Raw genomic sequence first — 25046 nt, 5'->3', positions numbered from 1 at the left:
AAAGTACTATGCACTTATAGGCAATAAAAATGCTTTCAAGAAAAAATTGAAAGCACTTCCAAATTATTTTAGAAAATAAGAAACTTTAATAATAACATTGTCTTTAGTAAAAAAATTGCTATACATGTGTTTTTAGTTAGAAAACTATTTTTGAAATAATTATGTGAAAAAGACCTTTGGTTTCCCATTTTAAAATTTATTTAGAAAAATTTACGAATGAAAAATTTTCTTTTCTTATCAGAAAAACAAAAATAGAAAGAAATAATCAAACATGCTTTTTAAAAATGTTTTCAAAATTTTAATTTTGAATAAAAATTGAAAACCCATCTGCCGGGTCCAAACCCAATTCCATTTGCTGTAACTTGTTTTCAAACGCGGCCGGCGAAAGCATCCGATTCTCGGTCATCTTTAACCGACCAACTACTTCCTGACTTTTCTTTTCTCTTTTTAACTTCTCCCTTTTTTGCCGATTTGAAATATTCTTGTCGAATAAGGTCATTCCATTTTTGGTTCACCTTCGCGGAGGATCTCATCTCCATGGCTTCTTCAGCTCTGGCGTACCCTTCAGATTTCCAAATTCCGTTCGATCTCTTCATCTCCAAGAAACATCCCGGCCTTCCACGTGGCTATCTCGGGTTGGCTGATTCCAGCGGGACTATCGTGTACAGAGTCAACCGTCGATCTCCGAAGCACAACAGAGTGCTCCTCGATGCCGCAGGCAATCCCCTAATTTCCATGCGCGGCAGCCATGTGAGTCTCTCTCCTTCTTTCCCTTGTTTGTTTCCACGGAAAATTTTTTCCAGGAAATATAAATGAATCGTCATTTTAGGTGTGCAGAGAGATGGAAAATTAATTCACATTCTTATTTTTATAAGCAAAAACACTAGGCAAATTGTAAAATGAATTCACATGCCTCTTACCAGTATGCCATTGAGGAACCACGAGATATCTATTTTCGTTGTGTATTACTGTTGAATTGACGAGCCACGTAGAAGAAAGGGAAAAGAATATTTTCCTTTTTGAATAAATCTATTGAATCAGGAGATGGAGCTTTATACAAGAGATTTCCTACAATCATTTTTTATTTTTTTATTTGTAGGGAAAAGAATATTTTCCTTTTTGAATAAAAGGCAACTAATCAAATATACAAATAATACAACATATTTGTTAATGAATGGCTGGATATTTTGTCAATGGAAAGCCATTGACCTTCTCAACACTCCCCCTCAAGTTGGAGAGTGAATGTCAAGAACTCCCAACTTGCGCATCATAGTTGAGAAAGCTTCCTTTTCCAATGGCTTGGTGAATACATCTGCAAGTTGATTCGTTGAAGCAACATGTTTGGTTACAATTGAACCATCTTGTATTTTGTCACGAATAAAAGGACAATCCATCTCTATATGTCTGGTTCTTTCATGGAAAACAAGACTGGCTGCTATATGTAATGCGGTTGTGTTATCACAATACAACAATGTTGGCTTCGGATGCAATATTCTCAAATCTATCAATAACGAGCGCAACCAAGATAATTTACAGCATGCACCTGTCATGGCTCTATATTTGGCTTTTGCTAAGGAGAGAGATATGGTTTTTTGTCTCTTTGTCCTCCAGGAAATAAGAGAAGATCCTAGAAAAACACAATAACTTGTAGTGGATCTATGAGATATTGGACAACCAGCCCAATTCGAATCAGAAAAAGCTTGCAAAGATAAATCATTATGAGAAGGGAAGAATAGACCTTGTCCTAGACTACTTTTCAAATAACGCAGCACACGTAAGGCAGCTTCCATGTGTGGTTTGCGTGGTGCATGCATGAATCTACTTAACATATGGACCAAATAGGTGATATATGGTCGGGTAATAGTCAAATAAATTAGGCATTCAACAAGTTGTCTATACTGAGATGGATCTTTAAGCAATTCACCTGAATCTAAGAGCTTTATGTTTTGTTCCATGGGAAAGCTCACAGGTTTAGCACCCAAAAAACCACCATCTTTTAAAATTTCCAAAGCATATTTTCGTTGTGAGATGGAAATACCTTTCTTTGACCGAGAAACTTCGATGCCTAGAAACTACTTCAAATCACCCAAATCTTTAATCTGAAAATGACTATGAAGAAATTGCCTGAGAGCTAATTTGGTATTGACATTATTACCCGTAATAAGAATGTCATCAACATATATTAACAAAGCTGTAAAAGATTTGTCTTTCTGACATGTGAATAATGAGTAATCTGCTTTGGATTGAGTAAATCCAGCAGCTTGGATAACTGTAGAGAACTTGGCAAACCATTGTCGGGAAGCCTACTTTAAACCATACAACGACTTGTGAAGGTGACACACTTGATTCTCCCCCTATCGCTGAAGACCAGGAGGTGGAGTCATATAAATTTCTTCATGGAGATCACCATGAAGAAATGCATTGTTGACATCAAGTTGGTGAAGAGACCAATTTTGGGCAGCTGCTAAAGCCAATAAACAACGGATAGTAATCATTTTAGCAGTGGGAGAAAAAGTGTCATGATAATCTAAATCTTCCAGCTGTGTGTAACCTTTCGCAACCAAACGAGCTTTGAAACGCTCAATAGTGCCATCTAAGTGTCGTTTGATTTTAGAAACCCAACGACAACCAATAGGCTTCTTACCAGGAGGAAGATAAGTGAGGGACCAAGTGTGGTTGGCGTCTAAAGCTGCCAATTCAAATTGCATTGCTTCTTGCCAATGGGGATGAGAAGCTGCTTCGGTATAAGAGGTAGGCTCAATATCTTAACTGACAGTAGCAATAAAGGAGCGATGTTGTGGTGAGTAACGATGATAAGAGACAAAATGGCAAAGGGGATATCGCGTACCTTTTTGTGGACTTGATGACAAAGCCGACAAATGGTTGGGAGATGTCACTTGGTTGCAGACATAATCACGTAAAACCGTGGGGGGATGTGAGGTCGTTGAGAACGACGTAAAATGGGTTCACGAGGAGGACTAGTAGGTGATTGCAGAAACGAAATTGGATTCGGTGGTGTGGGTTGTTGGACAGGAGAAACTGGTTCTGGTGGTGAGGAATCGGATATAGAAAGAGGAACTACAAGGCTTGAATTTGAGGAAATGGATGAAATGGACTCATAGGGAAAAATAGTTTCATGAAAAACAACATCACGACTAGTGAACATTTTATGGGTGGCAAGGTCATAGAGCTTGTAAGCTTTTTGATCAGCTGGATAGCCAAGAAAAATACAATGTTTGGCTCAAGGAGCGAATTTATGGGGAACGTGCACATCAATAGCATATGCTAGACACCCAAAAACTCGAAGGTGGGAATAAGAAGGAAGTTTTCCATAGAGTCGCTCAAAAGGAGTTTGACGAGAAAGGAGTGGTGTAGGCAAACGATTAATGATACGAATAGCAGTAGAAACACATTCTACCCAAAAATGTAAAGGAAGATGGGCTTGAAAACGAAAAGCTCGAGCTCTCTCAAGAATATGGCGATGCTTGTGCTCTACAACCCCATTTTGTTGAGGGGTATAGACACAAGAATGTTGATAAGTGGTCCCTTTTTGTTTAAAAACTTCCCACATAGAGAAGAATTCTCCACCATTATCAACCTGAATGTTGGCTATAGAAACATGGAATTGTGTTTGGACAAATGAAAAAAAGTTGACAAGTAAATTTTGTGTTTCACTTTTGTGATGCATAAAAAATGCCCATGTGAATCTAGAATGATCATCCACAATAGTAAAAAAATATTTTGCACCAAAAAGAGAGAATTTTATGGGGGCCTTAAATGTCACAATGAATTAATTCAATAGGTCTAATAGACGAAATTGAAATAACAGAAAATGGATGTCGACTTTGTTTTGCAAGGGCACAAACATCACAAACATTATTAGACTAGAAAGGGAAACTTAACAAATGTTTTGCCATAAAATGTAATCTAGAGGAAGACAAATGCCCCAATCGGCAATGCCATAAAACAGTGGAGGAGATGACTTGATGACTGGGTGAACGGCAAGAAGTAGTTGCTATAGATGGAGTTTGAGATGTTGGCTTCTCTGATGCCAATGCAACTAAGTAATAAAGTTTGTCTCGTTGTTCACCCAAACCAATCATCGTCCTCGTCATCAAGTCCTGTAAAATACACCAATGAGGAAAGAAGGTTATTGAACAATTGAGATCTCTGGTACCGCGACTCACAGACATTAAATCCACCTTGAAAGATGGCACACCAAGCACATTTTTTAAAGTAATATTGGAATTCAAAGGTAGATTTCCAATGGATGTAATCGGAGCATGGTTACTTGGCATAGCAACTGGTGGCAAACGGGTGTTCTTACTACTGTTGACAAGCAAAGTTGGAGATGAGGTAATGTGGTCTATTGCACCACTATCGATAATTAATTGATAGAGGCGCAACAATGTTTGTAACAAACCTGAAGAAGCACAACAACATCATCTTTAGAATTGGCAGATTGTGTTGTTCCTTTACCCTGCATGATGGATAAGATTTGCTGAATTTGCAAATCAGAGAGCCTATTTGTCACCAATGGCACTTCCTGCATCATTGGACCCTCCTTGACATTGTTCACTGAAGGCTGATGGCTATTGTTGCGCTTAAAATGAGTGCTTCTTTGATTGGACCTGTTTGATGCATGTTTAAGGTGTCCTGGCGGGTACCCATTCAGCTTCCAGCATGTTTCCCGCACATGATGGCCATGGTCACAATAAGAGCAATGCAAAGGTTTTCAATTAGACAAGTTGGAATGAGAAGAAGAACCTTGTCCATGTTGAACAGCCCCACCGGTTCAGTCCTTTGAACAACCATGGCTGAGTTCTCCGTCGTCTCACGTGCAGCCCCTAGGCTTTGCTGCTTCTCTTCTTGTACAATGGAAGAGTAAGCCTTGGCAACATCAGGTAGTGGATTCATCAATAGAATCTGTCCTCGGATTGCATTGTAGGACTCATTAAGTCCCATGAGAAATTGCATCAATTTGCGTCTCTTATGATCCACCCCACAAGAGCAAATGGTGTCATTATAGGATCCTAGTTCATCCCATAATTTTTTTAGCCTTGTGTAATAAGCCGCAACAATCATTTGATCTTGAGCAAGACAAGCAATGTCTCTCACAATCTGAAAAATACGAGGGGCATTGCTTTGAGAAAAACGATCCCGAAGGTCTTCCCATACCTCTTGGGAGGTGGTTGAAAAAATGACACTGTCTGCAAGATCCTGTGTGAGTGAATTAAAAATCCAAGAGAGGACCATATCATTGCATTTTTTCCATGAAGCATAGTCGTCTGGTTTGGTTGTGGCAGACGACATTGTGGTGGTCCCATCTATGAAACCTATCTTGGATTTGGCATTCAAAGAAATCATCATGGTTCTATACCATGTTGAATAATTATCCCCATTGAGAGGCTTGGAAACAAGCATCATTCTTGGATGATCAAATGGTGAAGAAAATATGGATTGATAGCATCAAGCTTGCCTCCATCCGAATGTTGCTCATTTGCCATGATAATAAGAAACAACGATAAAAAAGAAGGCAAAAAGAAAAACAGAGAGCTAGGGTATCATTCCCTGCTCTAATACCATGTAAAAGAAAGGGAAAAGAATATTTTCCTTTTTGAATAAATCTATTGAATCAGGAGACGTAGCTTTATACAAGAGATTTCCTACAATCATGCTAATCATGCTAAGCTATTCTTGGTAGTCTAAGTATAAAAGACAACTAATCAAATATACAAATAATACAATATATTTGTTAATGAATGGCTGAATATTTTGTCAATGGAAAGCCAGATGTCATTGACCTTCTCAACAAGCCATGGTGCTGGAGAGGAGGAAGGAATGTTTCTGAACACATGTTAACTTTATTTTCTTGCCTGGTGTAATTACTTACCTTGCATGATTTTCCTTGTGAGTTTCACACAGTCTGCAATCAAGATCAAAATGACAATTAGGATCAGTTGTATGCGTTCATTTGAAGCTAAATAACTATATTAATTATGTTGGTATGAGAACAAAATGACAAGGCTTGGTGGTTGTAGAATCTGATACTTTTTGAATTTAATATTAAGTAATGTGTTATGTCTCTGCTTGCAGGATGGATCTTGGCAATGCTTCAGAGGGGATGGTAGTGGGGAGGATTTGATATTCAGAGTTGAGAGAACACTGAATACGCTTACTAGAACTGAGTTCAACATATTCCTCGGTGGTGCAAATTGTGAAGACTCCACAGATTTCAAGATGAAAGGTTGCCCATTCCAGAGGTCCTGCACCATCTACAAAGGCAATTCTATAGTAGCACAGGTATTGATGCTAACTACACTACAATTGAGGTTTTGCAAACCGCTCTATTCTGAGTGGAATCACTTTATTTTGAGCAGAATGAACTTTTGAGTCAATTAAAGGATTCTATATAGAGAATTCCTTACGATATTCCTTGCCTGCTACTGAATCCTTGTGGTATCCTATAGAAGTGTTTTGAGATTGTGACAATTACATACCTTTAGGCTATGTTTGATTCCCATAAAGTTTGAAGGAGGGAAAAACACATAGAGGAAAAAGAGAAGGAAAGAAAAAGGTTAGGAAAAATTATAAAAAAAAAATAAAAAAATTCTTGTTTGATTGTCCATAGAAAAATTAAGGGAAAGAAAATTAACTTTATAAGGAATGCACTTTCCCCAGCATCTTATGAGGAAAATAGGCTGGAAAATCTTATAGCATATTTCTCCCTGTTTTCCTTACCATTTTTCATGGTATCCAGACATGAGAAAATCATTTTTGTAAGCATTTTTTTTAAAATAATTTTTTATCATTTTTTTCATGAACCAAACATAGCCTTGGACTCTGGCACTAAACATAACAGTGGGAATGGTAACAAATTTTTTCCCATGGTCAATTTGTAGGAGAGAGTAGCAAAGCTATGGGAGTCTTGGGTTTCCCAAGTGCATAATGGCTCATCACCATTCTGTTTCTATTGACTCAGACCAGTTCCATGGTTTAGTTGAACTTAGAGTGAGCTGGTCTCCTCTATAGAAACAGCATGTCCTGATGAGGGAGTCCTAACAGAGGACTTATGACTTGGTCGTCTGTTTTGTTCTATCATCTACATGGTTGATGAAATCTATTACAATGTTGTTTTCTTATTCATAATTAATTTTGATGCAGACTAGCCTCATGTACAAGCTTGGGAAGGCTTTTGTTGGGAGGTGCAAATTTCGACTAACCATATTTCCTGGGTCTGGTGATCATGCTGTGGTTATGGCCTTGATTGTAATATTTTTTGATGGACGAAGATTAAGTAACTGACTAAACATATATGCCTATCGTAGGTATTTTTATGTGTCTCTGTATAATGTTCGAGTCCATTTCTCTTCTTGTTCTTTCCTAAGCTTACTACCACCCGAGAGCTTTTTCCACACTAAACATAAATGTCTCACAGAAACCTGAGTCTAAGAATCCTGGTACTTCATTAAAATTTTAAGGATCCAGTTTGGTACATGTTTCCTATCATCACAGCATAAAAAACCGATCTGAAACATTTTGGAAATGGCTTTTCCCAGTATTTTTTACAAAATTCAGATGGAAGTCCCTTCACATTTAGGTAAACTCATCCATTTTGTTGAGGTTCTCTGATTGACAGTCTTCTTCTTTCGTTTCCTGTTTTCCCATATCCTTGAGGTTGTGTTCTATCTGTTTCTCTCCATCTTCTCCTGTTCTCACTTCCCAAACTGGTTCTTAGGCAACTCTGCATGATACCTTGAGCTTGATCCACCACACATTGGCAATAAGAGTTCAGGCCTGTGCCTAATACACTATGATATGATCTTCATATCATATATTTACAGCCAAAATTTCTAGATTTAGCTGCTTTTTCCAAAATGTAACAATTGGCCTGATGCTTGTTTCCTGGAATCAGCATATACCATGCTTGCTCTCTTTAATTTTCCTTCTTCCTTTTTGCTTAATCAAAGCGGGGTTGACAACAAGTTATCAACTTCACCTTTTAATCAAATTAGTAACTTAATATAAAATCAGATCCTGGTGTTTGAAGGTCATGATTTCCAACAAATTCAAAGGACACTTCTCGGTATTATGAAAATTGCAGAAATATCAAGATCTACCTAGCATGACAAGTGTTTGTATAATTACATTTTCAGATATTTGTTGAATTTGGTATTAATGTTCAACAATGGTGACTTTTACAGAAATATTGCATTTAGGAGAACATAAAAAGATGGAAATATTCGGTGTGAAAGATGGTAAGCAGGCCAATTGTTTTGCGCCATCCACAGAGACGGCAGAAAAGGGTGCTTTTGGTGCGTTTTAGATAATGAGAGATTTTTTTCTTGTTGAAGATAGTCGTCCGAATAAGAGTTCAATACATTTTAGACTGCTTTTGGAAGTGTTTTTTATTGGAAGAATTTTTAGTAAAAATGTTTGCTTTAATTATTATTATTATTATTTTTTTTTTGAAAAAATCATTTATCAAATGTTCCTTCATAATCATTATAAATGATTTTCAACTTTTTAAAAATATTTCTAAATTTTTGTTAAATGTTTTTCTTGAACACTATGAATGTTATAAGTACAGTTACAATTTGGAAGAATTGGTTGAGTTGATAGCTAGTTCATCTCGAATTAAAAAAACCAATTAACATTTCCAACTAAATTTGACCTCTAATTCGAGGTGCTCAACCCAACTTTATTTTCTTAAAGTTCGAGTTGATTTTAGGTTGGTTGGTTTGGACTCGGGTTGGTTGGGTTAATTGAATTGTATAATTCAAAATTCATCTATAATTTTTTTATATGTTTATATGAGAATAAAATTAATAAATATGATAAAATTTCAAGATAACAATAGAAAAATAAATGAATAAATAAATAAATAAATAAATATATATATATATATATATATATATATATATATATATATATATATATATATATATATATATATATATATATATATATATATATATAATGAAAAAAAATATATGATATAATATAATTTAATATTTTTTCTTAAAGGTTAAAAAAATAATATTATTATATAATATTGTAGACCCCTTGCTAGCCACCCGAGGAGCTAAGTATTTTTATTTTTATTTTTTGGAGTGGGGGATGACTTCCATAGGTAGGTTGCATGGGACGTGTGGCGAAGGATGTCACCACCTTGCCATGGTGGTGGTTGAAGATGGTGACATATTTGCTGAAAGGTGAGCAATGGAGCCGGTAAAAGCTTGGTGGGGAAAAAAAAATGAGTTGGTAAAAAGGGGATCCGGGAAGGGTTTTCAGGCCAATGATTTTTTTTTTAGAGAGAAAAAAAACAGAGAGTTGGGTAACTGAGAGAGAAAAACAGAGAGTTGTAGAGGGAGTTCTAGAGAAGAGTTTTGGGTCAAAATGACCCATTTATTTAAAAATATATATATAAGATTTAACTACTTTTTGAAACTTATATGATATAATATAATTTAATATTTTTTCTTAAAGGTTAAAAAAAAAATAATATTATTATATAATATTGTAGACCCCTTGCTAGCCACTCGAGGAGCTAAGTATTTTTATTTTTATTTTTTGGAGTGGTGGATGACTTCCATAGGTAGGTTGCATGGGACGTGTGGCGAAGGATGTCACCACCTTGCCATGGTGGTGGTTGAAGATGGTGACATATTTGCTGAAAGGTGAGCAATGGAGCCGGTAAAAGCTTGGTGGGGAAAAAAAAATGAGTTGGTGAAAAGGGGATCCGAGAAGGGTTTTCAGGCCAATGATTTTTTTTTTAGAGAGAAAAAAAACAGAGAGTTGGGTAATTGAGAGAGAAAAACAGAGAGTTGTAGAGGGAGTTATAGAGAAGAGTTTTGGGTCAAAATGACCCATTTATTTAAAAATATATATATAAGATTTAACTACTTTTTGAAACTTATGTTCAAATTGGCCTCTTTGGTGCCACATAGGTGCTATGTCATTAATTTTTTTTTTTCATCATTTTAGTTAAAGCCTCATTTGGCAACCGATGCTTCATTTTTGAACTCAAGTCACAGTTGCCAATTGAGGCTTCATTTTTAAATTGAAGCCTCAATTGGCAATTGAGACTTCATTTTTGAACTAAAGCCGCAATTGTCAACTGAGGTAACTGAAACTTCAGTTTAGCCTCAATTGTCAACTAAGACTTCATTTTTGAACTAAAGCCACGGTTGCCAACTGAGACTTTAATTAATTTTTTTTAAAATTAAAAAGTATTAAATTACAATTTATGATTGAAAATTTAAAAATATACTTAAATAATAAATTATTTATATTTAAACTTAAGAATCTAGTATTATTTCAACAAACATAAATTGATAAATAGAAGATATTATAAATGACTATTTTATTTATTAATAAATTAATAATCTTAAAACAATAAACTTATATAACATATAAATAATATATAAAATTGTATAATTTATTAATTTAAGATATTTAATTTGTTATTTTTTAAGATATTAATTTATTTGTATTATGACAAATTTATCTTTATCGAAATAATGATATATTTTTAAGTTGCAGTTGTCATATATAGATTTTTTAACAAAATTAGTTAATGAAATTAATTAGAAAAAGTCTATTAAAAATGTAATTTTTAGTAGTGTAATCAAAGTCACAAAAAATATCTAGCAAACATTAATATAGTGGAAAATAAAAAAACATATATAATCTCACATGCCTCCACAAGGAGAGAACCTATGTGTAACCAGTACTCTCTTCCTTTTTGGACGCTCTTCTCTAACTGTAGCAGGTACTGCATGTGACACATGAAGAACATTTATCTGTGATAGGGCTGGAGCTGGAAATAGAGGTGGTGGTGGAAGTAGCAATCTAGGTCGACGTAGGTCCCGTCTACCATTCGGAATGGCTGGAGGTAAATCTACCTGAGTAGATGTGTCAGTCTGCACTGATGGTGGGTCTGAAGAGGTAGGAGGTTGTAATAGAAGTAGGTCTAAAGAGGTAGGGGGTTGTACTGATGGTGGGTTTGAAGAGGTAAGGGGTTGTGTTGATGGTGGGTTTGAAAAAGTAGGGACCTAAACTGAAGATAAGTTTAAAGAAATAGGGGGTTGCACTGATGGTGGGTCTAAAGAGGTAGGGGGTTACACTGATAGTATGTCTGAATAAGTAGGGTGATGCACTGATGGTACGTTTGAAGAGATGGGTGACTAATCGTGAGGATAAAAAGGTAGGGGTTGTAATGATGTTGATACTAACGATGTGATGGGTTGACAACTAATATATCTACCTCTCTCTCGAGATGTCGATTGACCTCGAACAAGTAGTAGTTGAGCAACTGTCGACTAAGCTGGTGACCTACCTCCTCCATGCTCTACATGTGGGATACGATAATCCTCTTGAATAATGCACATAACATTAGTGGCTATACAAATAATATCAACAATACTAGTGCGACAAGCATTACTATTAGAGTCCTCCAATGCATGACATCCTCGAGATATGATAGATGTCATTGTCTCAATCTGTCACATAAAATGATATGTAATTATTTGTTGGAATAAATATTATACACAATATGTACATAATATTAAAGTGATACAAACCAATAAGTGGGCAGATAAGGCAGTAGCTTGGTATTGCATAGGTCCAAAATCATCCATAGGTGTAATAAAACGACGTGTAATACGAGGATACCATGTCATGTACGGAGCATGGTAGTCCATATGAGGCTCTATAGGCTCCGCAATGACAATGTGGTCCCCCCTAGCTTCCCATAATGCCACGTAGTGCTCATGATATAACATCCAATCAAACTGAAGTCGACCACGTCGATCTATGGAGTGAGGTCAGAATCAATAAGGGATGTCAAAGGAATACCATGTATGAGTCCAAACTATTGCAACACACGCTCAGGACGATGCCACTCAATAATAAAAAATAAAAAATAAGTGGTGACATCGTCCGCCAAATATCCTGATCAGCTAAACAAATGTCTGGAAGTAATGCTAGTATATCATCTATGTAAGACTGTCATAATACCTGATGTATTCAAATCTTAGTATGTATTTAATAAAGTTTAAATTATAATATTAATATTAATAATCTTGTTAAAAAATACTAATATTTAGCCCAAACCTGATCAGATTGTTGTCTATCAAACTCATCTCTGTATGTGACCAACACATGATGAGGAGTGTCTGTATGAGATAAGGGAACTCTCTACTTACTCCCTAGTGCATCTGGCGAGAATCTCCCATCTATAGGCACTAGTGCATGGGGAAGTGATCTACTAGGATGACCCACATGTAATCGTTCCCATGACCAAAACTAAAAATGAAACAAAATTATGTGTAAATGCACATAATTATGACAAAATTACATAATTAATAAGACTTGTAGTTATACCTGCAACAACTGTAATGGTCCTGCAATAGTTTCTGCACTATCTAAGCTAGCTCGACATAACTCTCGATAAATATGTGCTAGTGTTGCACTCCCCCAACTATATTGTGCAGTCTCACCAAAATCTCTTAACATGGGTAGAATTGCTAATTGGATGTAGATTCCCTTCTTATATGGAAATAATGAACCACCAACTAACAATAAAAGATATGCTCTAGCATGACGCTGTAATGTGACCTCATCTACAACCCCTGGTGGTAAGTGGGAGAAATGGGTAGTAATAAAACGAACTCTAAGGGATGCTCCACAAATATCAGTCTTTATTGGTTGAACACCTAATAACTCCTCACAAAGTGCATGCCAATCAATATCTGTAAAACCAGTGGCAGGATGACCATGTACACGTAATCCAAATAAGATGGCTACATGCTGCAATGTGATGGTCATCTCACCAACTAACATGTGGAATGTGTGCACCTCTAGGCGCCATCTCTCTACTAGTATAGTAATCAAAGACTAATCAACCTTAACATGACCTACTCGATGAAAGACATAAAATCCTAATTGTATAATGTATGGCTGAACACGATCATCCAAAACCCACTCTCGACGAAACTTGTGTCAACAGGTCAAAACATTACCCATATCTGGATCAACACGTATGGTGGATGATCGATGTCGATGCTGAAGAGTAAGCACAAATGTATCCTTAGGGTGAAGACGAACAGGAAACAATGGAGTATCCATGTCTGCATGTATATCAATACATGATTGTAAACCCCTATTTTGGGGGCTAATTTTTTCTCACTTTTATGCAGCTTGTTCTTACTAGGTGGAAAGCTCTCAGGAAGCCACGTGTCGCCTTATGGTTATCCATCAAGGAATCACAATAGTGGTTAAGATAGACAATGGGAGGTTGACGCAGGTCAAGGAATATTATGAGAAAAGTTATAGGTGTTGGAGCAAGCTGGGGGGAGCGTATTCTGTTGTTGAGGGTGAGATATATTTTTTTTTTTTGGAGGGGAGGGGGGGGGGGGGGGGGGGGGGAGATTTTCTTGGGGGGCAAGACACAGAGGGGATTGCGAGGTTTTTCTTAGAGAGAAAGTTTTACAGAGAGGGCGAGACTGAGAAAGTTGCAGGTTGTGACATAGAGATTTTCATTAGGTTGTAGAGAGATATTTGGTAGTGGTGACTTGAGGAAAAGGAGGGGGAGATTTTTTTTCCTGAGAGTGAGATGGTTACAGGAGGAGGAAGAGGGGGGAGTGTATTCTATTGCTAAGGGTGAGATATTTTTTTGGGGGGCAAAACACAGAGGGGATAGCAAGATTTTTTTTGGAGAGAAAGTTTTACAAAGAGGGCGAGATTGAGAGAGTTGCAGGTTGTGACATAGAGATTTTTCATTAGGTTGCAGAGAGATATTTGGGAGTGGTGACTTGAGGAAGAGGAGAGAGGAATTTTTTTCTTTGAGAATGAGCTGGTTACAGGAGGAGGAGAAGGGGAAGCGTATTTTGTTGCTAAGGGTGAGATATTTTTTTGGGAGGCAAAACATGGAGGGGATTGCAAGGTTTTTCTTGGAGAAAAAGTTTTACAGAGAGAGAAAGACTGAAAGAGTTGCAGGTTGTGACATAGAGATTTTTCATTAGGTTGTAGAGAGATATTTGGGAGTGGTGACTTTAGGAAAACGAGAGGGAAAATTTTTTTCTCTGAAAGTGAGTTGGTTATAGGAGGAAGGGAAAGAAAAAAAGCCTGAGCTGAGAGGAGAAAGGGAGAACAGTGAGAGAAAAAAATAAAATAAAGAAGGATAAGAGGAACAAAAGCATAGTTGGAAGCTAATCCACTCTTGGCTTGAAAGAAGCATTCCAGGTATGATTATCGGTGAGCTCTTGATTTCTCATTTTCACCTTGATTAACTTTCACTTTTAATATTTCTTTTGAGTATTTGGTTTATTGATTGGAGTAGATATTATAGGCCACTTGTTTGTTTTGTGGGACTTTGAGTATGCATGCTCTGTTTTTAGATTTATTTTGGGTGTTTTTTACTTCTCTTGAAAATATCTAATGCTTCGTTTCTTCCCTGAACTTAGTGTATTAAAATCATGTTCTCACTCCCTTTTGATCCCACCTATGTTCAATTCCTTGATCTTCATAAAATGAAGTTAGACTTGACAGTTTTTTTCTTCATTTTATACATGCTCTATTTTTCTTCACCCTCTCCTCTGTTCTGATATTTTTTGGAAAGTTGGGCATCATGTTTGGGTTGGCCATCTTGATCAGAATGTTTCTAAGAGAGCTCAGGTAAATAAGATGATGATCATTAGTGTTGAAACAATTCAATAGATTCAGTTGTGAAAGAAGTCTAGTTGTTGAGAGTGTCTTCCAAGCTTAGGGTTGATTTTGTTGGCACCATTACTTAGCATGAAGGGTAGTCCCAGTGCTTCCAGAATATAGTGCTTGAATGCAAGGCTGAAGTTGCACAGTATGGGCAAACGATCATTGATTTACTTTTAATCAAAGACATCACCATAGAAGATCTACTCGCAAATTGAGTTGTGTACCTTTGATGAGACTCTTGGTGTCAGCATGATCATTGAGAGTGTTGTGGATGAGGAGAACAATGACAAGTTATCTAGTGTACATGATGTTGGATGTTATGCTGGTGAAATGGCAGTTGTTTGGATGCCAAATCAACTTTGGCGAAATCAAACACGATGATGTATGTTGGAGTATGTGAATGAGCTTTGTGATTGACTGCCAAGCCCAATAGGAGGATCAGTCGTGGACTGTTTGTAGCTTTCTTCCATGCCTAATGCTTCTTTTAGTGTTGGTGGTAAAGTCTTTAATCTCTCAGTGAATGAGTATGTGCTGAAGGTAAGAGACAGTTGGCATGGAAATGGTCCCAAAGGGAGGTTAAGATGGAAAAAAGGAAGAAGAATTTCAAAAGTTGCCAAAAAGAATATGAGCTCCAAAAGAAGGGACTGACAAAAATAGAAGAGCTGGAAGCTGAGAAACACGTTCGATACATTTTATAAGTTAAAAAGAGGAAGGATGATTTTGAATTAGTGGTGACAGAGCATTTAAAAATGAATAGAGCATACTGGGGATTGACTACTCTAGATCTTCTTGGAAAGCTAGAAATAGTGGATTAAGATGAAGTTGTTTCATGGGTCATGGAGTGTTAACATGAATCTGGTGGGTTTGGGGGTAACATCAAACATGATCCACATATAGTGCATACTCTCAGTGCAGTGCAAGTTTTGGCTTCTTTTGACAAGCTAAATGCTCTTGATATTGATAAGATCACAAATTATATTGATGGGTTCACCCCTCATGCGTGCATGGCTAGCTTATATTCCTCTCATATCCATTTTCTCCATTCTCACACCTCATGCCTACTGTACCCATCGTCTTTCATGCTCACCACCCATATCTTCATCTTCTCTAACCACCTCATTAACCCATTTCTCACATTACACCCCCATCATCCATGCAATCCATGAACAACACCACCGAACCTAATTTTCTCTCACTACCTATGGTTATGCTTAATACTAATCCTACGCGCATGTCCACCTTCATTTCACCACCTCTCCTATTCATTCCTATCATGCATGCACCTATGGCTATCCTTCAATGTCCACTAATCCCCATACCACCATACCCATTTCCCCTCATTGCCACATTTCCATCTTTCATGCCCATTACTCCTCATTTTCTCTCACTACTCACCTCTCTCACCTCTTTTCTCATCTTCCTAAACCCACTAAACCCATCAATCTCACTACCCTTCATCTTTCGTTCCCTCAATAACGATCCAAAGCCTTGCATAACCACCCACCAAAGCCTCCATTCTCTATCAAATCCAAATATCCTCACACCCATCTCTATACCCATTCTTCATGCTCCATGCATATCATCATTTTTTAACACCACCGAATCCATTTTTCTCTCACTACCTCCTTTACCTATTCTACCATTCACTCACCATAAATATCTTTCTTATTCTCTCCCCTATGCACATGACCCACATGCATGACCATTTTGACGCATGCATGGCCTTCTTGAAAGACATGGAGATGTTTTGCGCGCCTAGAGCTTGATTGGTCACGTATGAAGCGTGCTTGGATTTAGAGAGACTATTTTGTGCTGATATACTGAAAGCTTTTGACAAAGTTGTACATGACGAACTAGCGTTATCAATCTCACTCAATTTTGAAGACGTCCGATTCATTGAAATTATCAAGTTTGGTGGCATCCTCGTTGGTTGATCTCATGCTGTGGGGGGGGGGGGGGGGGGGGGTTTCAATTGTTTGTGTAGTAGGAAACGAAGCCCCATAACTTACTCAGAGATTGACATACCTATGCCTTCATCCATCGTCTCACTCCCTTATCCATTCGAACACGCTCTCCAAGTTCCACGCATATGGTCAGGTCCGATTCCACACTTGCTCTACCCGTCGTCGCTGCACAACCATCCAAGAAAGAAAACGTGACAATGAGTGGTCTAAAAAAAATCACAAAATCTAGTGAATCAAGGACATAACTGCTTAGTAGAATTCCAAGACCAAAGAGACGACATCGTGGAATGGCTTTATACGTTGGTGTCTTGCGATGTTTGAAATACAACTGTGATTGAATACATGAGCCAAACGGTGATCGGCATGTGAAGGAAAAGAAGAATTAGTTGACAAGATGGATGAATCAGATTGTGCAGTAATTCACGAAGTAATGGAGTAGCTTAATTATCTTATGAAACTTAAATGGCCCACTGCGAGTTGCAAAATAAATAGCAAGTTTTGGAGACTTTGGACATCGATACGGATGCGAAGTCTGGTATACCAAGGAAGAGGTAAAGAGTGCAAGGAAAGATGGGAAACTTCCATCTTTGGTTCCAGTTGCATCTATTGTAAACAAGGCTGCTCCACGAAGATCATTGCCAAACCCCCCCCCCCCCCCCCCCCCCCCCCCTCTCCCTTCTCGCATGTTTGAACCTGGTTTTAGAATGTACGTTGGTAACTTGCCATAGGGTGTCGACAGTGTTCGTCTGGAGCAGGTTTTCAGTAAATATGGTAAGGTTGTGGAGGCTCGTGTGGTTTACGACAAAAAGACACACAAAAAATTACATCTTTGGGGAGCAAGGAATTTTGCTTGATACTGCTCATGGAATTGTAGAGTTTTTTTTAGAAAGTACACTAAGCATGGAATAAGCAAGGATCTAGCTTACAAGAATGCTCTTGAGTGCATTACTCAAATTATATTGAAGATTATTTCAACTCGGGGTATGTTGGCTGTGTACAAATGCCTTGTCAGAAGATGGAAAAAGAAATTTAAGGCTATATACAGTGCCTCATACTATCTTTGTATGGATATTTTGTATGAGTGCTATAAAGATGTAGCCAGTGGAAGAGAAACTTGCAGTATTGTGTTGACTGGGCGTCACTTTTATGAAAAGAATGGTCTACCAGCTTTCTTTATGGGTAAGATTGGTCAGACAAGAATGTGAAAAGTTAGTGAGAGGGTGAGCTCAGTATGAATAGCTGGTGACTTGGGTCCGTTATGCCCCTTCATTGCTGGTGTGTATGTGGTTTTAATGATGGCACATATTGAGTTTTTGAGGAAGAAATGGCACTCATACTCAGAGAAAAATTAATGAAAGTGTGATTGAGTCAGTAGATTCTTTGAATCTCTTCGCGCATGCTTGCAGAGTTTCATTCATGGTTGGTAATTGTTCAACCACAGAGCATCTAAGATCAAGGAAATGGGCCCCACGATTTGATTATATCATCACCCAACAGGCGCTGGTGGCAATGGACAATGGTGTTCCCATCACTATTCACTTTGACCATGGGAATTCTAGTAAAGATGAAGAGATATTTGGATACAGGACGTCGGGCACTCACAATAAGAGGAACAGAATCATTGGCCTAGAGTATATTTGATCAGCTTATTCTAGAAGTGACTAAATCAGTGATCTGTTGGGCATGATGTATGCATATCTCCTGCATGCTTCCAGTTGCTTGGCCACCTTTGACCCATGTGCTATTTTTCATTTCACTATTTTTAATTTTGAAAATAATTTTTCTAAATCCCTTTCTTCGAATAGTTTTTGAAATTTTAGTTTCTTTTTAAAAATAATTTCAACTCTTCCATTTTCATCCTTAGCATTTTTCTTAGGTTCCAAAAATCCATTTTCCCAATAAAATATTTGCTGTCATTTTCTTTGGCATGCAATTTTCATGATTTTTAAAATGTTTTAAATAAGCATAAATTCAATTTTGTAATTCCAAGTGATGAAATTTACAAAATTAATTCATGCAAAAATAAATTGGGCTATGGTGGGGGCCCAACATTAGTGGATGTTTTCTCTAAAAATAAATTTGAGTGAATTGTGATATCTGGTGATTTCTCACTCTGTTTAGTAACACGTGTGACATATTTTATGCTCATTCTTGTGCACTAACTCCATTTTTTGATAGTGCATTATCGTTCACTGCCAAGGTACGTATCCTCTCTCACTTTGACCATCCTCCATATATGCTTTGGATTTCAGTGTGTGATCATGTTGATACCTATTGATATCCTTATTAGTTGTCATGATTGCTTCATCTCATTAGTAGAAACCCCTTTTTAGGGACTTAGAGGGGTGCTACGATCTTTACCATACCTTCCCAATGAGTAACCTGATCCCCGAGCCCTAATCCGATTTTTCACATACCACCTTTTCCAAGTAAGGAGTCATACTTAAGGTTTTATTTCTTATTTTGTTTTCCCTTTAAAAATAAAACAAAAATAAGTAGTGACTCCAAGTCATTTTCTAAACAATAAATCATTTTTCAAATAAAAAACGAGCTCGCCATCGATTGGAAACGCATGAGTAGAAATGCAAGATCCACAATGATATAAGCAAACTATGTATGAAATGACAAGAAACAACAATATCTATCAACATGAATTTCATGATTAAAATTGTAAAAATTTGAGTAGCATTTCCCCTAAACAGTAGAGATTCAAATTTTTTCAATGTAATATGATATAAGCAAAATATGAATGAATTAACAAAAAACAACAATTTATAACAACATGAAATTCATGATTAAAATTTTAAAAATTTGAGCAGCATCTTCCCTAAACAATAGAGATTCGATTTTTTTTTCCATATAACCTAATATAAGCAAAATATGAATGAATTCACAATATTTTCTAACAATATGAATTTCATGATTAAAATTTGAGCAACATCTTCCCTAAACAATAGAGATTAATATTTTTTTCCATGTAACCTGATATAAGCAAAATAAGAATGAATTGACAAAAATAACAATTTCAAACAAACAAATGTCAATAAGATGTTCAATAAGATAGTTTCTACATATATCTTAAAACAATTAAGGTCAATACTAGTAAAATAAAAAAAATAAAAATGGTAAAATAAAATGTTCATGAAGTACATCAACTCTTCCTATCATTGGTTTCTCTATTAGGACAAGAACGTCGATTGTGACCCGATTGCTTGCAAAGTCCACGTGCTTGTAAAGTTCTAGTTTCCCTTGCATCCATCTCATTATGCAAACGACTTGATTTTGGTCGACCAGAAGTTAGTCGTTTCAGTGAGTCCGAAGGTACAATTATCGGTCCATTATATTGAGACCACTCCAACTCATCAAATATGAGATAAAACAAGGGAGCCCACCTTGATAGGTAAGCATGTGTGGTGTAATAACTTTGTACAAATTGTCGAAAATCAAATGCTCAACAATGACAAGTAGCAAGAATGTGCGAACATGGGAATCCTAACAAAAGTGTTTTGTTACATGTGTAAGACCCCGTTTAAAGGGTAACATGATATGTGCAAGGTTTTCTATTACTACTTCCAACATAGTGTCTAGTTTTAACATGAAAACATCCCGCTACATGATCATACAAAACAACCTTATGTGAATCTATCTTAACAACTTTAGCCTTCAACTTGGATTCAATATATGGAGTGAATTCTTCACCTGAAGCAAGTTGACTAGCACCATGCTCTCACCTGACTATGAAGTCAAGTTAACTGGACTAAAGTTGTTATTGGTAAGTTATGAGCACCCTTAAGGACACCATTAAAAACTTCAGACATATTAGTTGTCATAATCTCATATCTCCGCTCACCATCATGTGAGAGTGCCCATTTTTTAAGAGGAATATGCTCCAACCAATTTCTAGCCTCAGCATTTATCCGGCCAATTGTATCCATGTGAGAAATAATTTTTTTAACTTTAATCTCCATAGCAACCCTACACATGAGATCCTTTAAATTCTTATCTTTAAACTTTGTGTTGAAGTTACTCGCTAAATGACACATACAAAATCTATAATAAGCATCTGGTTTAGTCCATCCCGAATATGTTTCATTCACAACAGCTATAATGTCAGGATGACAATCAGAGATTAGACACAAGCCTTTCCTTTGTATTACTCCAACTCTGATACATGCCAAAAACCAACTCCAACTATCTGTATTCTCTCCTTCTGTAATGGCAAATGCAAGTGGGAACAATTGGTTATTACCATCACATCTCATAGCAATCAGCAAAGTCCCTTTATATTTTCCATACAAATGTGTCCCATCAATACTAAGAACTGGTCGACAATGAGTAAACCCTTTAATAGATGGAGCGAATGCCCAAAAAACATGTTGGAAAATTTCTTCATTTGGGTTGTTTCCAGGAAACATTTTGGAATACATAATACATCTAGAATTTGATTGCTCCAAAGCAAGGAAGAAGCGAGGCAACTTTGCATAAGACTTGTACCAATCACCAAATAATCGAGTCATTGCTTTCCTTTTTGTTTTCATTGCTTTTTGATAAGAAATTTGGTAACCAAATTATTTGGCAATAGCAGCTTGAATTGCAGCAACTATAATGGTCATTTCTGCATTCACCAATGTTTCAATATACTCAGATACAAAGCTAAAATCCAACTAAGAATGATCTTGATTTATACATGGATTGACACATATATGAGGACCTTTGTACTTTGTGATTCTAAACATACTTGTATCTTTCATCGTCATTGTCCTTAGTCGCCATTGGCACTCTTGTGCTTTTTTACATTTAAAAACTAACACACTTGCATTTGATTTATAAACAGTAAACTCTTGGTGCGACTTTATGGAAAACATCTTCACAGCATGTTGCAAATCTGATTTTGAGGAAAATATTTGGCCAATTGATAACTCTCCATCAACATTTCCTAAAGTTGGGTTTTTCCATGGAGTCCAATCACTTACAACACAATTAATTGCCTCGTCCATATTTAAAAATTGTTGTGCAAGTGGCATATGGTATGAAACGGGTGCAAATGCTGCCTCTAGATTGTCATTAGAGATATTAACTTGGGTACCATGTGGGGAGGCAACTGGTGATGTATTTTCAACCTCAAATTGAACCTTAAGATTATTAGACCTATCACCAACTTCAAGGTTCACATATCTTGTGCTTTCACATTCCACAACTTGTTGGACCATCACCAAATCAATATTTTCTTTTTCATAACAATTTTCATCATCATTAGGTAAATGAATCTCATTTGTATTGGTTGCATCATCTCTATCATCTTCCTCATCTATTTCATTTTCGCCATCAACATCAGTATCACCTGCCGACAACCATGTCAAATGGCTCATTTCATTACTCAAATGATAGTGATTGGGAGCTTGCTTGATGAATAATTGAACTGAAGACATTCCATACTTTGATGGCACCGCTAGCATACATGCAACTGTCCCATCATTCCTAACCACTAATAGTTGAAATTTGTTTATTTCAATTAGATGTCGACATTTCAAGACCAACTGATAGTGTTTGTCAACACCAATGATATCATATATCATGTTCAACAACACCACAAAGGTCGTATGAATGGGCACATCTATAGGCTCAATCTCTACATTATTTCCAATATATCTCAAATCCATTTCTGTCCTCAAAATTGTTCCATTTCAATAACATAGCACTTCTACCATGGAATCATTCATAATTGCCTCCATATAGATAATAAAAAATGGTTATTATATAAAAAAAATAATATTTATTCAAGTAAAAAATAATACTTTGCGGTCAATGATTCATAAAAGACAAGAATAAACCAAATGAATATTGGAATGTAACAAAGCTTCATGTCTAAATACCAAGTTCAACTCAAATGAAAGCAATTTATAAGCAAATAAGCGTATAAGTAAAGAGTAGGATGATATTATGAATTAATATGATAATATCAATAAATATTTCAAAATGAAGAATTCATAGAGATGAAGAACTCATGATCGCAAATTAACATGTCATTTTATAGTCAAAAAATAAAATAAAATAGCATTGGGTTTATGTTCAATTTCTTTTATTGATTTTTAAATAAAAAATCATGAGTATGTCTTAGATGGCCTAAATAATGGCAATAAATTGTAGCATTGGTCATAATACTAAACATCAATATAGGCATTAGGACCCTTGTCTAGGGTGGTAGCATATTTGAAATGGATTAGAATTATTTCACCATTCCCTAAATACTAGCTTCTACCTAACGGTTTCTCCATTGATGATTTGTACAAACACATGAAAAATAATAATAATAAAAGGCTACGAAGGAAGTTCCCCGAGTTCCAATAACATATATCACATCTAAAAAGACTAGTCAACTAACTCTATTCTATAGTTCTTAAAAATTGTTTTTAAGAGCAAATTTATGTTCGAGAATTGAAATATGAAATACAATTTGCTCAACTTATTATTCATAAAATTACAACATACTTATATATAATACAAAAATTTATAAAATATTTTTAGAAAACTATCTAATGGTAATTCTCTTGTTTGGATGTTGAGAAACTGTTGAGCTTACTACTATGTCTATTATTGCGTAATTTGATGTATTTTATTTTATTTTATTTTTTGGTCCAATAAAATGTTTTACATGTGTTTGGGTTACAAACACGTTTAGTTTATTTTTCTAATTTGATAATTAGGATGAGATTAACTTCTAATATTTTATTGATAAAATGAAATTAATATTTTTATATTAAAAATTAAATTTTAAAATAAACATATGTTAAATATGTTAATTTTTTTGACAAAATGTAAGTTGGGAACCGTGATTTAAAATTCTGTATAAACACCCTTAAACATGTGTTTAAATTTCAATGATATAGACATTAATGTTTAGGTAAGATTCAAGTTCTTTTCATGGGGCTTGAGTACCCTAACAACATCGATTAATTGAGAACAACATCTAGTATTTTGTGAATATAGGATAGGATGCATCATACATTGAGAAGGATGTAACATTAGAAGTTACAAGTTACAAGTAGGTTGGACAATAGTTTTTATAGAGTGGCATCGATACATATAACATGGAATAAACTTAAAAGTTTCTTCCTTCTTTGAGAACAGAAGGAAAAAATTCCCAATATTGAAAACTATGATTTTCTGTATGTGGGGGTTCTGGGAATGGTACATGGTATATATCTAAATAGTTAATAGGAATATCATTCATCTTTGGTTCTAGTCTACTTACTCATTAGAAAGTTGTTTGTTTAAAAATAGGGAGGAAGAAAAGAATTTTTTTTTTTATGAAATTTACTAGCACTAATATTTACCCATTATTACTTTTTTTTTGGCTATTTCCTCCAACATTCAAACATTTATTTTAGTTGGTGGTAAAGCAAACCTCGGGTGATATGGACGTATCCTTCTACGAAGGATCTGCCATTTTTATCTTATAGAAGGGATAATGTTAGGAAACATTTATTGGTTAGTTTCTCACAAACCCATACATGAAGAGATCTAATGAGCAAGTGATGAATGACATTTTTTTTTTCTTAGTCTCTGTGTCTAGGGCCCATCATGTCTCCAAATTTTCGATGCGATCTCAGTCTAGCTGCCGAACTGATTCAATACATATTGAAAAACATGACCAATCAAATCACATCGGGTTTATATATAGATTTTAATGTGTCAAAATAAATATGATTAATATTTTAATTATTAAATATTATTCATGCATTGTGTTGACTTATCATAAAATTAAATAATATTATTTTTTTAAAAACAAGATATTAAGCAAATTAGCAATTGAAAATATGAACATAAAAATAAATAACAGTATATTTTATAAAGTTTATTTAAAAGTGAAGTATTTAAATATGATATATTTATAAAAATGACTCTACTACACCTTAAAATTTTAATTATTATATTCATTTATTCATTTAAATATCCAAATATATAAATATTTTATAAATTTAGTAATGATATTATCAAATTCACAAAAGTTAAAAACTTAACATTAAGCCCCTGAAAAATCCAAAAGCGAGTTTAGGATAGTAAAAGATATTACAATTATAGTTATTTTTATTTTTTAATAAGTAATAATAAGTCTTTGATGTAGATGACATAAATAATATCATAAGTAGTGTTAATTTATTAATAATTGACTTGAAATACCTAAAACCCTCAAACAAACCCTTTATTTTGCTACTTGATGACTCAACTGTAGCTTCAAGCTATCAGGCACTGTAATGAGCACCTTCAAGCTAAAAACCAATTGAGACCTAAAAACATTTTATTACCAACCAAAAAAGAAAAAAAAAAGTGAACTAATTCATCGGAGAAATCAAGGTTGGACCATTT

The 25046-nt window shown here is 35.6% G+C and overlaps 1 protein-coding gene across 1 annotated transcript; it reads left to right on the top strand.

The window, feature by feature from the left end:
* The first annotated feature begins 272 nt into the window (after positions 1–272).
* LOC100260489 (protein LURP-one-related 7) lies at positions 273–7387 on the top strand. The gene is made up of 3 exons (XM_002276988.4): positions 273–750; positions 6097–6303; positions 7165–7387. The coding sequence occupies exons 1-3, from the start codon at positions 538–540 to the stop codon at positions 7303–7305; spliced, it is 561 nt and encodes a 186-aa protein (XP_002277024.1). The 5' UTR covers positions 273–537; the 3' UTR covers positions 7306–7387.
* The last annotated feature ends 17659 nt before the right edge of the window (positions 7388–25046 follow it).

Source organism: Vitis vinifera, chromosome 6 (assembly GCF_030704535.1).
Source record: "Vitis vinifera cultivar Pinot Noir 40024 chromosome 6, ASM3070453v1".
NCBI lineage: Eukaryota > Viridiplantae > Streptophyta > Magnoliopsida > Vitales > Vitaceae > Vitis > Vitis vinifera.
This window is presented reverse-complemented; position numbering and strand designations above follow the sequence as displayed.